Source organism: Crocodylus siamensis, chromosome 14, assembly GCF_052110815.1.
Source record: "Crocodylus siamensis isolate JL-2025a chromosome 14, ASM5211081v1, whole genome shotgun sequence".
NCBI lineage: Eukaryota > Metazoa > Chordata > Crocodylia > Crocodylidae > Crocodylus > Crocodylus siamensis.
The window spans coordinates 1,407,203-1,420,167 of NC_143408.1; the positions used below are offsets into that span (position 1 = coordinate 1,407,203).

A 12,965-nucleotide genomic window follows, 5' to 3' on the forward strand; every position below is an offset into this window, starting at 1 on the left:
CTAGCACGGGGAGGCGGGGAGGCGGCCGTCAGGTCCCGCCGGCACGGCCCGCGCCCGCGCCCGGGGGTGCGGGGGGTCGCGGTCGGGGGACGGACAGAGGCAGGCGGCCAAGCCGCGGGGAGCAGGGCTGGAGGTGCCGGGGGGCGACCCCCGCGCCCTGCCCCGCCGGAGCCCGGGCCGCCAGGCGCTCGGGCACCGGCGCCGTGAATACTTCACGGCCGCAGCGCCGGGCTCGCTCTCGTCAGTGTTTGATGGCCACGCGGGGACGTGTGTAACCTGCGTGACGGCGCCGGGCTGCGGAGCAGAGCCCCGCCCCCTGCCGTGGCTGCGCCCGGCCCGCCGCCCCCGGCCCCGGGCCCGCGCCGAGCGCCCGGCGCCGGGCCGGGCCTGCAGGGAGCTGGCCCGAGAGCCGCCGCGCCACCGACGGCTCCTCTCTGGGGACGGCTCTGGCCGAGACCCGCGCCCCGCGCCCCGCGCCCCGCGCCCAGGCCTTGAGCCTCCGGCCCTGCTGGGCTGCTGCTCGCCCGCCGGGGCTCTGCCCGCGGCGGCGCGGGACGCGGGGCCGGCCTGCCCCGGCCCGGGGAGATGCCGCGGGGGCCAGCGCCTGCCCTGCGCCTGTGCAGCCGCGGCCGGTCGGGCACGGCGGGTCTTGGCACAGCCTCGGTCAGGCCGAGGGCTATGCAGGGGAGGCGGGAGCGGCTCGCCCAGCCCCTGCCCCTGCCCCTGCCCCTGCCCCTGCCCCTGCCCGGCCATGCGGGCAGCTCAGTGCCGGATGCGCTGCTGGGAGCACAGGGCGCCGCAGCGCCGGGGCCGCGCCGGGGGGCCACATCCGGAGCTCTCGCCCCGGGCCCCTCTAGTGCACGCAGTCCCTGTCGTGTGGCTGGAGCCTGCGAGGGGGGCAGAGCAGGAGCGCGCAGGACCAGCCCCGCTCCTCTCCGCAGACCCCGGCCCAGGCTGCCGGGGGCCTTTCCTGCCCCCCCCCCGGCCCCCGGGGCGAGGACAGCTCAGGGTCCCCAGCAGCCCCAGCGCCCTCCCTCTGCTCTCTGCCCAGGGGCCGTCTCTAGCTCCAGAGCCGCGGGCAGGGAAGAAAAAGTGACTTCATCCCCCACCCGCTACCCGGCGCGCAGCCCCGCGCCCCGCGCCCCGCGCCGCAGCCCCGGGCCGGCCTGCCGGCAGCGCGTGCGGCGCTACATTGCAGCACAGAGCAGGAGCTGCATTTCCAAGGTTACAGTGCGGAGAGCAAGAACACCGCAGCGCAGCGCCCGCTCACTCACCGCTCCTCCGCGGGCCTGGCCGGGGCCGGCGGGCGCAGGGCACGGCTGGCACGAGCCCTCGGCTGGCACGGCCGGGCGCGGGCGTGCACGGCGTTAGGTGCCGCCTTGGCCCTGCCCGCTGGCTCGCTCCGGGCGCCTGGCCCGGCAGGCTGCCTCTTCGCCCGAGTCAGCAGCGCTGGGGGAGGGAGCCCGGCTCCGGAGGGCAAGTGGCGCCGCAGGACGGGGCGGGACGCGGCGCCCAGCCCTCGGTGCCTGGGCAGTCACTGCTCGAGGACGAGGACGGGCTGCGAGAGCCGAGCGGGGGGAGGGAGTGTGGGAGGGATGGGGGGGCAGGCGATTTTAAAGGAGAACAGGCAGGCGTGCGAGCGGGGCTCTGAGGGACGCTGGCAGTGCCGGCTGCTCGGCCCGTGGGGTGGAGGATGCCGTCATGTCCCCGGGGCGCTCGTGCGACGGGGCCGGGGGCCGACGTGGGGGCAGCCAGGTCCTGCCCCCGAGAGCTCGCAGCTGGCACAGGCCGGCGGAGCGGGGCGACCCGTTCTCCCTCCCTGCAGCGGGGCGGGGTGGAGAGACGCTGGGATGCACCCAAGGGCACACGGGGAGTTGGTGGCGGAGGGGGCACTGAGTCCCTGACCCCAGCAGCACTGGCACTCTGGGTCTGCCTTCCCCAGGGCCCCTCTGCATAGACCAGGCAGTGCCAGAGCACCCCCTGCCAGCCGATGGGCCCCGATCTACCCCCACGCCGCTAATGCTGGAGCATCGTGGCTGCAGTCCCAGGGGCAACCACCGGGGGGCAGCAGGGTCCCCTTGAGGGTGGGTCCAGGTCTGGGCTGGCACCCCCCAGGCAGGGGCTGGGGCTGCCCTGGCCTCTCCCAGCACTTCCCACGGCTGGGCCTGGGGCCCAGGCACTGCCCCGCACTGAGCGCAGCCCGGGAGCCTCTGGGCCGCTGCAACGGCTGCAGCCTTGGTGGGGGAAGGGCAGAGCTGCATTGCAGGGGGGCAGGCCTAGTGGGCAGTGCCGCAGGCGGGGGGCAGGACGCCTGGTCTGGGTGGGCCGGGAGTCGGGCCTCCTGGGATGGGCTGCAGGGCTGCGAGATCTCGCCTGGCAGTGGCGGCCAGCGCTGATGGCACTGGGAGGACTGGCCTGCTCGGCCGGCTGGGCTCCAGCCAGCTGCTCTGCAGCCGCAGGTCTCTGGCCTCCTGCCCCCCCCGGCTGGCGGGCACGCTCACCTCCCCTGCCGCCCACCGCAGGCTTCAAGGCGGCACTCCCTGGTGCTCTGCACCCCTTCCCCCGCGCTTACATAAGGACGTTCAAGGGAAATTCATTCACACATGCGCAGGCACCCAGAGCCCTGCCGGGCACGCAGGCCCTTGTCCTCTCACACGCGCTGGCACATGCACACATGTGCACATACATGAGCACGCGCACATGTGCTCGCACACTTCCCCCAAGGGCTGGCCAGGCTCCGTCTGCCAGCCCCCAGCCCCTCCCATGCCCCTGTGCAACAATCCAGCCACAGCAGGGTTAAAGCAGTTTTATTTGTAAACAGTCTGTTTTGGTAGGGTCCCCAGAGCAGGGAACAAGCCTTCCCCCCGCCCCCCAGGGCCCACAGGCCTTGCCAACAGCCGGGATGGACCAGCAGCTCCTGCGATGGGCAGTCTCTGCAGAGCCGGGGACGCAGCTGCGGCCAGGCTGGCAGGGGCCAGGTCTCCGAGGCGGATCCGACCCCGCAGCAGGCCCAGGCCTTCTGCCTGCACCCGAGCGGGAACCCATGGGGGCCCCCAGAGCCCGACCCTGCGGAGACCCCGGAGTCACAGCCCCATCGCAGCCGTGCAGAGGGGCTGCGCCAGCCCGGAGGCCGGTCCCTCCTGCCAGGGGGCTGGGAGTGTTGGCAGCACTGTCATGGCAAATGCCGGCGAGGGCCTCAGCCAGGCAAGGGGCAGGGCGAAGGGGGCGAGAGCCGATGGGGCGAGAGCCAGCTCTGGGGGGCAGAAGGAAAACCTTCCACGTCCTCGCCCCGTCGCCACCTGGCCCCCCTCCGCCAAACCAGGCCCTGCACGGCATGCGGCCCGCCCGGCCCGGGCTGCGCTGGAGCTCCTCGCTGCGGGGCTGGGACCGGGTCCCTCCTCACTGGCGCTTCTTGTCGGGGGGCTGGGGGCCGGACACGGGCGGCTGGAAGAAGCCGGGGCTGCGGAGGCAGCGGTAGGCCAGGAGGTGCGGCCCCAGCGCGTACAGGCTGTTGGCGAGGAGGACGCTCCCCCAGGCCTCCTCGGGCGTGCGGTACGGGTACGGCGTGTGCAGGTGCAGGGAGGCGCCGACGTGCGAGAACTGGGCCTGCGGGAGGGGAGACGGTGCTGTCCCCCCGCCCCTCACTTTCCCACCCCCACGCACCTGCCCCGAGGACCCCGCCGGGTCAGGGGGCTGCCCTGCACACGCCCCGGCGGGACGGGGCATTCACGGCCCCCGCGGGATGCAGCTATGGCCCCCGCCCGGCCACGGCTCCGTGGACCCTGGGCAGAGTCCCTTTCCATCAAGCTCAGCTCGTTGCCGAGGAAACAGCTCCACGCGCTAACTCCGGGATGGGGACCGGGGCTGGACGCGCCTCGGCCCGGAGCACGGCCCCCAGGCACCAGCAAGGGACGTGCCAGCCCAGCCCCATGCCAGCCGCGGGGCCAACCCCAGCCCAGCCCAGCCCCGGTACCTGCGCGATGGCGCCCGCGAACACCAGGGCCCAGTCTGGCATCCAGGTGCAGCCGGGCCACACCAGCCCGTAGATGCACAGCCCCACGTACGGGAGGAAGTAGAAGGTGTAGACCAGCATCTGGGAGCGAGGGGAGAGTCAGCAGTGCCGAGCAGGATGTGCCCAGGGCTACAGAGGATGGGCCCGGACCAGCCGGGGGTCCAACGTGCCCTGGACGGGGCAGCCACCCACCGCGGCTCTGCCAGGACCCGGGTTACGGCCAACTCCTCTGCCCCGCTCCCCAGGGCACAGGCCACAGCGCCGGGGTGCCTCCCGGCCGGCGGGCCGGGGGACAGGCGGGTCCCCCCTGCAGAGGCGGCAGCAGGGAGCTCAGCGCAGCGGGGCCGTGCGCCCGTGCCAGCAGCTCCCTGCACTGCCGCCTGGCACCGAGCCCCTGCTTGGACGGGGACAGTTCAAGGTCAGAGCCAAGAGCAGCTGCGTCTGCATCCCAATCATTGCCGCCCAGCATCTCGTTAGCAAGGCCCCCTCCCCCCCGGTTCCCCCGACGCCTGCCTCGGCAGCCCTCGCTGGGGGGCACGGCGCGCAGCTGACAGGACCGGGCTTCCCTGTGCCCCCGCGCCCGAGGCCTGACAACCAGCTGCCTGTGCAAGCGAGCTCGTTAGCCAGCGAGCCCAGCCAGAGGCAGCGCCCCCTCCCCTGCCCGGTGCTCAGGACAGGGAGTGCCCGGCGGAGACCCCCCCCCCCCGGCTGCGAGCCCCGCGCTCACCTGCACTTTGGGGTAGGCGACGGGGTCCCGCAGGCACGGCTCGTACTGGTACATGTAGTTGAAGCAGGACTCGGACGGGCAGTCCAGCACCACCTGGGGCAGGAGGCAGAGGGCCCATGACAGTGACACCCCGCACTGCCCGCCGGAGCCCCTTCCCCGGTGCCCCCATGCCCAGGCCGGCCAGCTCCCGCCCCGGCCCGGCTCACACCGTCCCTACCAGCCCTCTGAAGAGCGTGAAGGCTCCAGCCACGAGCAGGAACAGGATCAGGCCCAGGTCCAGGGGCCGCTGGTGCAGGCCTTTGCGCTGCTCCTCTGCCACCTGGGCGAGAGGAGGTGCTGGGAGTGCAGCCGCCAGGTGCCGGCCCCCGAGGGGAGCTTGCAAGGGCCGCCCTTTGCTTGGTCCCCCCCCCGCACCAGCCCCGGCAGGGCTCGGCTGGGGCAGCTCGGCCCCAGCTCCAGCAGCCAGGAGGAGGATGTGGCGATGGGGCAGGATGGGGCCCACACCTCGGGGTGCAAGCAGCCTCCCGCAGCACTTACCTGGTCGGCTGTGGAGCAGGGCAGGGGCTTGGGCTGCCGGAAGAGCCTCCGCCCGGCCCAGATGGGGAGCAGGAGGTAGGGCACGTTGAGCAGGAAGGCAGGGCGGATCTCCGAGCTGTACTTCCCTGCAGGACGAGAGAAGCCCGGGTTGTGCCTGGAGCCCCCGGCCCCAGAGACCGGCGGAGCGGGAGCTGCAGGGCAGGCATCTCCCGCAGCTGGAGCCAGGGCCTCAGCCCTGGGGCCTCTGCTGGCCCCCCAGGCGCAGGCCCGTTGGTGCCGCTGCTGGCGTGGACCTGGCTGCCCCAGGGCGACCTGGACAGGTCCGACGGGCTGGGGCTCGTAGGCAGGCGGCCCTTACCTATCAGGGTCCCCGGCAAGAAGACGATGATGCTCATCACGATGGAGCCCAGCCAGTAGAGACCCAGGCTCCGGTAGCTCTTTCTGGGGAGGCAGAGAAGATGAGACGCCTTCCCAGGGCTCAGACCCTCCCACCCTGCCCCCACTGGCCCCAGCCGCTGGGCTCCTGCCACATCCCCAAGATGCCCCCCACCCCCCGGCGCCGGGGCGAAGAGCAGCCTCCCCTCACACACCCGCTCCGGGATAGGGGCCCCCAGCACTTACGCTGGTGCCACTCGCCGCGGATTTGTGCCCTGATCCCGACTGCCCCGGGATCCAGAGCGGACACATGCCGGCTTACCCCAGAGCAGCGCAATGCCCAGGTGGCAGGAGCAGGTACCAGCGAGGTACTCCAGCCCTTGGGGCTCCGGACACATGAACTTGCCCCGGAGGAAGCTACCCTAGGCGTGCTGGGGGCTGACTTATGGCAGGATAAGGCTCTGTGTCCTGTGTGCTCCACTCTCACCCCAGAGCAAGTCAGATCACCCTCGGGACGCTACTTAACGCCCTGAAGGCACCTCCTCCTCTGCGGGTCTGCCCTCCCCGGCCCCTACCTTTGGTCAATGGCTGCGACCATGGCGAGGTAGAGCAGGTAGTGGATGATGCCGTCCCAGTAGCAGATCATGATGCCGTAGGCAGTGTGTAGGTACGGCTCACCCTGGCGACAGGAGAGGCACGGCGTCACCCCCCCAGGCACGATGCAGCCAGGAGGTCGCGCCGGAGATGCCGCGGCTCTGCTTAGCGCCCAGGACCCGGGCCCCCGGGCTGCTTGCACGCCCCTGCCCTTCCCGAGGGGCGCCGGCAGCGCCAGGCCATTTAGGGGAAGGAGCTGCAGCCACATCCACTTTCTCAGTCCACGCCCCAGGATGAAGCATGGGGGTGGAGGAGCCTGGGAGACGCATCTTGGGGGGGCTGGCAGCGTCTGGCACGAATCCTGCTCGGAGCAGGGTGCAGGAGGGCAGAGGACTGGGACAGGGCAGGGCCCGGCTGGGGGGTCTGGCGGCGGCACCTCCTGCAGGTAGAAGTCCATGTAGCCCTGGATGTAGCCGTCCTGCTCCAGCGCGATGACCAGGTCGATGACGGAGGTGAAGGAGAACACGGTGAACACTGCGGGGCAGGAGGGGCAGGCGGCTGAATCAGCTCCACGGGCGCCTGCCCCCCCGCCCCGGGCTTGCAGCTCAGGGGCACCGCAGCGGTCGCACCGGGGCAACCCCCCCCCCCCCGCGCTTCCCAGGGGCTGCCCAGCAGCCAGGGAGGGGGCCGGCCGGAGGCCGCTGCCAGCTGGAGGCGGTGGGCCAGGGCAGCGGTCCCCGGGCATCTCCGAGTGGCCTGGCCGGCTCTGACGTGGGTTAGTGCTGCGTCCTGGCCCCGGCTGAGCCCCTGTGCAGCTGGGGGCTGTGGGCAGAGGGTGCCAGGGAGGCGCTGACTCACCGTAGTAGAGAGGGTCGTGGCCGGCGCTCCCTCCGCCCAGGACAAGCACCATGCAGAGCGCGGCCAGCAGCACCAGCGCCCCCGTCACTGCCACCGCCGCCGGCCTGGGACCAAGCAGACGGGGCCGGGGTGAGCCTGACCGCGGCGGGTGCAAGCCTCTGCACCCTCAGGATCCCGCGGCCCGAGTCTCTCTGCCAGAGGAGTTCTGGGCCCCACATTGTGCACCTCCCGACTCCGAGGCAGTCCTGGCAGCAGGCGCCAGCCGGGCCGGACCCGCGGGGCCGCAGCGCCGAAGAGCGGGGGAGCCCTGCCGGACTGCGCCGCGGCCGCCGAACCCGGGGCCGGGAGCCGAGGCCGGGAAGGCTGCGCCCTGAAGCCCTCGGCCCGGCCGCCGGAACGAGGGGGCGCGAACGCCGCGGCCGAGCCCGCAAGCGCGGGCTAGCGGGGCGGCCTGGACGGCCCCCGCCCCAGCCCTGCTCTCAGGGCCCCGCAAAGCGAAGGGGGCTGCCGGCTGCCGGCCCGGCCCACAGCACAGGCGCCTGGTGCTGCGCCGGCACCCACGCAGCTCGCCACCCACGCCGCCCACCCGGGCCTCAGTGCCTCGCAGGGGTGCTCCTGCTACAGAGCAGGTCCCGTCCTGCCCCTGGAGCTCCTCCCTGCCATGCGGTCAGGAGGTGATGAGAGCAATTGCCCCCTGCCTCCTCGTCCGCCTGGCCCGGACGGCTCCGAACTGCCCTGGGCACGGCGCTGCAGGACCCCCCCGGGCTGGGGCTGGGCCACAGAGGACCGGGGGAGCCGGGAGCCCCGCGGGGCCTTATCCAGAGCTCCGCCGCCACCCGTCAAAGGTGGGCAGGAAACAGCGCCAGGCTCAGCGAAGTGACATTTAAAACACTGCGGTGAAATGGAATGAAATCTTAGAACTGTTTTCACGGGTAATTGCTAAATATGCAAATAAAGGCAGGCTATGTAACTAAGGCCAGCAGGCGCGCCAGGAGCGGAGCTGGCCTTGCTCCGCCGCGCGGGACGCGGGACGCGGGACGCGGGGATCCGGCCCCGGCAGCGGGCGGGCGTGCGCGGGGCCCAGGCCCAGCTCCTCCGCTCCCCCCGGCCCCGGCCCCCCCCGGCCCCGGCCCCGGCCCCGGCCCCGGGCGGCGGGCGCGCGGCGGAGCGGAGCGGGGGGAGCGGGGGGAGCGGGACTCACCGCGCCGCGCCGACCGCGCCGTCCAGCCCGGCGGCCAGGGCCAGGGCGAGCGCCGACAGCGCCAGCGCGGGCGCGCCCGGGGGCAGCCGCATGGCCGGGCCGCGCCGGGAGCGCCGAGCTCGGCGGGTGCTGCGCGGATCGGCCGCTCCCTCGCCCCGGCTCGGCCCCGCCCGGCGCAGCTCCAAGGCCGCGGACTTTGCCCCGCGCTGTTTGCTCGCGGTTGGGCAAGTCGGGCTGGAGTCCGGCGCGGGCTCCGCGGGCACGAGGCGGGGGCCGAGGGCTGCAGACCGCAGGGCTGCCCCGATCCCCGCGGCCCCTCCCCTCGCTCGCCACGCTCCCGCAAAGCAGCCCCAGTGCCTGCGTGCGGGCGAGCGGGGGGACGCCGGACCACCTCCCCCTCCTGCTGGCCCTGGGGAAGCCCGCCCCGCGGGGTCCTGCGCACCAGCGCACTGCCGGTGCCCGGGCCCCGGGGTGGGGGTGCCACGGGCAAGTTTCCAGGCCAAGACCGTCGCGAGGTGCTGGGCAGAAGGGGCCCCTCCGCGCGCTGGAAAGGAGAGAAAGCCTCTCGCTTTGGAGGTGTCGACACCTCTCCCCCCTTTGATCCGCGTGGGGATTGTCACCCCGTGGGCTTGGAGGATCGTCTCCTTAAGGAACCACCACTCTTTCTGGACTCCCAGCTCCCGCCCTCCGAGACCTCAGTGTCTCCCCAAGTAGTGTCCTTACCTCATTGAAATCTGCCCTTAGAGTTACAGTATTCATTATTGTAACTTCGTCAGGGCTTTGGGAAATGGACCTTGGCTTCCTTTCTCCCCTTTCATCCTCCCTCAGGTGGAGACGGCACGGCAGCCAAGACAATTAGCCTCGTACTATCCTTGACATCCTAGCACTGATGCAGAGCATCTGACTCCATTCCCTTAGCTCAGAGTCATAGAAATGAGGGTGGAAGGGGCCTCAGGAGGTCGTATCTAGACCACCCCCCTGCTCCAAGCAGGAGCAGCCCCACCTACATCATCCCAGCCAAGGCTTTGTCTAGCCAGGTCTTAAAAACCTCCAAGGATGGAGACTGCACCACCTCTCTGGGGAGCCTGCTCCAGTGCTTCACCACCTTCCTTGTGAGAAAGTTTTTCCTAATATCCAACCTCAACCTCCCTTGCTGCAGCTTGAGCCCATTGCTCCTTGTCCTGCCATCTGCCCCCAATGAGACCAGTCCAGCTCCATCCTCTCTGCAGCTCCCCAGCAGGGAGGTGAAGGTTGCTGTTCAATCCCCAGCCTTGGTCTTCTCTCCTGCAGACTGAACCAGCCCCAGCTCCTATATGAGGTCTCCCAGCCCCCAAACCACTTTTGTTGCCCTCCACTGGACTCTCTCCAATTTGGCCACATCCTTTCTGTAGTGGGGGTCCCACAGCTGGACACAGGATCCAGATGTGGTCTCCCCAGTGCAGAACAGAGGGGAGGAATCACTGCCCCCCATCTGCTGGCAATGCTCCTACCAACGCAGCCCAGGATACGGTTTGCCTTCTTGGCAACAAGGGCACACTGCTGATTTTACCGAGAGCACCAGTCACCCCACCAGCTTCTGGCTGCCTGTGAGTAAGGAAACAAGCTACATCACATCGGTGCAGGGGTGTAACCCTCAAAATAGAAGGGGACGGGACAGCAGAAAGGCCCCTGGTCCTGGAAAAGTCTATTCCAGTTGGTCACCTTGTTGGTAGTTCTTGCTGGGATGGCATGGGTCTTTCCTGCATGTCAAATGCTGGGTCCCTTTCAAGCATGGTGCCCCACACATGCACCACCCAGTCGAGGATGTTGCCAGCATGACCCCAGGCACCGCAGCAAGTGGCAGTCCCATAGCTGGGGAGAGGGAGGAAGAAAGAGCCTGGCACAAGGCTGCACAGGGAGGTTGAGAAAGATCCAACTTCCCCTTGTCCCCAGCCAGCCCCTTAACCTCATCCTTCCTCCTTCCTGATTTTCTAGGCCTGCTACCAGCTGTGGAAATACTATTTATACACAATGGGCTTGAGATTGTCTTCTTGAGATTCACATACAGCTGCTGTTATGGCAGAAGCAAATGCAGTCCAAAGGTGTTTGGAAAAGCTCAGCGACTGAACTGCTTTTTCCAATTCATCCTGGAAATCTTAAGCATTTAAAAGAGTCAAAAGAACATGCGTCCTCGGGTTGTGAAGGACAGAAGGGAGGAGGGAGATGGAAAAAGCCCAGGGATACCAACACTTTTCACACATCTTTAATGCACCATGGAGATCAGGAATTTCAAGGTCTCTGTGTCCAGCTGAGATTGGACCATTATCACAGCCTCTCCCTTTTAACCTCCCTTCTCAGCTGCATTTAGAGCCAATGCTGTGTGCGGGATGGGGGTGGGGGGGGCAGCCAGGGCAAGTGGCAGGGCTCGATACGTGCCAGAAGCTTCCCAAGCAATGAAGCACCATTCATCAGCTGTTAGCAGGAACAGAAATGCTGTCATCTGACCTTTCCCCTCACTCACCGAGGCTGCACTGGGGCTCCTGGGCCGCGCTCCCGTGTCAGAGTCCGTGGATTGAATTACCTGGTGCGCACTTTGCCCTGCACGATTTCCTTGCGTCTTTTTGCAGCCGGGCAAGTGGAAGGCACTCCACATGCATCCCAAGGGGGGCTTTCACTGTACTGAGCCATAACACAAAGTGCAGATGGTGGTGTATGCAGGCGTTTCACACCCTTCTCTTTGCGCATGGAAGGAAGGGGCTCTGCCTTCTTGCACATCTGTGTGTGCAAGCACTGCTGACAAGTGCTGGGTTATCAGGCTCAGAGGCCACAGCCCTGCACACCCCACCAAGCACGATTGTGTAAGCTTACTACCATCCCTGCCCTCTCCGTGAACCTCTGCCCCGCAGTGCAAGCTGCACTCTTGAACCAAGAAAGGGAGTGTGTGGTCTCCAGGGCTGAGACAGAGCCTTGACTGGGCCTGCAAATGGAGGACTCCTCACCGTGAGTGCAACATGAAGTGGAATGAAACCAAATGCACTTTGTAAAAGCTGTTGAAAAAAATTCTGTGGAATAGTGTCTTTGCCCCAGCCTCCTCCAGGCCCTCAGCCTCACTCCCTCCTTAATGCCGGCATATCTTCAGCATCTTCGAACGTAACTTCTGTGCAGACAGTGAGCTCTTCAGGGCAAGCACTGGCTCCTGAACTGCAGGTCTGTGCAGTGACCCTGCCAGGGGGCCCCAACCCTGCCTGAGGCCCATGGACATTATGGGCCAAATAATAAAATAATACTGGCTAACTAATAGATAGGAGGCACGTCGAGCCTACAGTAGCATACTTGGGAATGACTGTTCTAGTCACGAGAGGAACTTTTCCTGCCCTCCAAACTTCCATTTAACATTGCAAACTTACCCCGTGCTAGCAAAGTGCAGGTCTTGTCTTCTGGGCCATACAGCCACAGCTGGGGTCACCCGGAGTCACCCGTGCTGTAACACAAGGTAGGCAGCTACCAGAGCATTTGCAAAGAGAATTCCAGGACTCTGGAACTGTCTCTTCTCTGGTCTGAAATACTCCTGCTATGGGCCTACTATGAAAGCCACCTCTGCTTGGTGTGTTTGCGGAGGCGGCCGAGGGTGTGCTCTGCAGAACACGAAGGGACAGAGGTGAAGGTGTTCCTGCGGCCTGGCTGGCTGGGGTCCTGCTGGAAGGATCACTTCATGCTGCTGAGACTTAGCCCTGTTGTTGAAATGAAAAAAAGAGCCAGCCAGAGGTTCACACTGTAATGAGGAGGGCTGGGTTTCAGCCGGCACCGATACAGAGGATGCTGTATTGGAGACAAAGCCATTGCTAGACTGGCCTGCAACAAAACAGATCTATACAGGGCTTTTGCCAAAGGAAGAGCAAATGCAAGCGTCTCTCGCATCCAATTAGCTTTAAAGATTCCAGCAGAAATATATGGGGACCCTGTAGAAGCACCAAGCAATGCCGGTTTTCAAAATGCAGAAGCCAAACAGCTGGGCTTGGAGAGAGAGGGGCTCCCAGCACGCTGCTGCACAGCTTGGAGAGAGTGCCTTGGTCACGCTCCCATGTCTACAGGCAGCTTCACAAGCTGTGGCCATTGGAGGTGGGGTGAGGCACCAGCACACGCAGATAAAGTAACTAACTGGAATTCGTTACTGTTAGGTGCTGGTGGACAGCCCAATGCCTCGCAGTGGACAAACTCTATCCCTGCAGCACTTCTGGTCTTTTCTAACTAAAGACACACAGTTAAGAAGCTCTGCTTTGATTTGCTTGTGACCGAATACCCTGCAGTGGGGTAAAGATCCAAGACCACAGCCACACTCCCCCGAAGCCGGAGGCTCATAAACTAAACAGACTGGCTCCTTAATTCAGCAGGCAAGTCTGACTGTTGCAACAGCCTTAATAGTTTTGGGACAAGCTCAGTCTTACCACTGGCCCTGCCAAATTTCCTACCTTTATTATCTAATGTTTCATGGTTATTGCCCATGCGCTGATTAGCCACAGCAACTGCAATACCCCAGTGTGCAGGCTGTAATAAGCACACCTGTCACACTGGCGTATATCACTGTCAGGAATGGATCACATATTTCTCAGCTGCAGGCGTGACTGCCTGCGTTTCTCAGGGACTCATACATTTTAATTTTCCCATGATGAACTCATATCAAG

At 66.8% G+C, this 12,965-nt stretch overlaps 1 protein-coding gene across 1 annotated transcript; it reads right to left on the reverse strand.

The window, feature by feature from the left end:
* Positions 1-3,271: 3,271 nt before the first annotated feature.
* On the reverse strand, positions 3,272-8,468 carry TM6SF2 (transmembrane 6 superfamily member 2). The gene is made up of 10 exons (XM_090027297.1): positions 8,305-8,468; positions 7,104-7,207; positions 6,682-6,779; positions 6,227-6,330; positions 5,635-5,717; positions 5,277-5,401; positions 4,957-5,058; positions 4,740-4,832; positions 3,974-4,093; positions 3,272-3,606 (listed from the first exon to the last, which is right to left on the reverse strand). Exons 1-10 carry the CDS (start codon positions 8,394-8,396, stop codon positions 3,400-3,402), a joined length of 1,128 nt encoding a protein of 375 aa, XP_089883423.1. The 5' UTR covers positions 8,397-8,468; the 3' UTR covers positions 3,272-3,399.
* Positions 8,469-12,965: the final 4,497 nt, after the last annotated feature.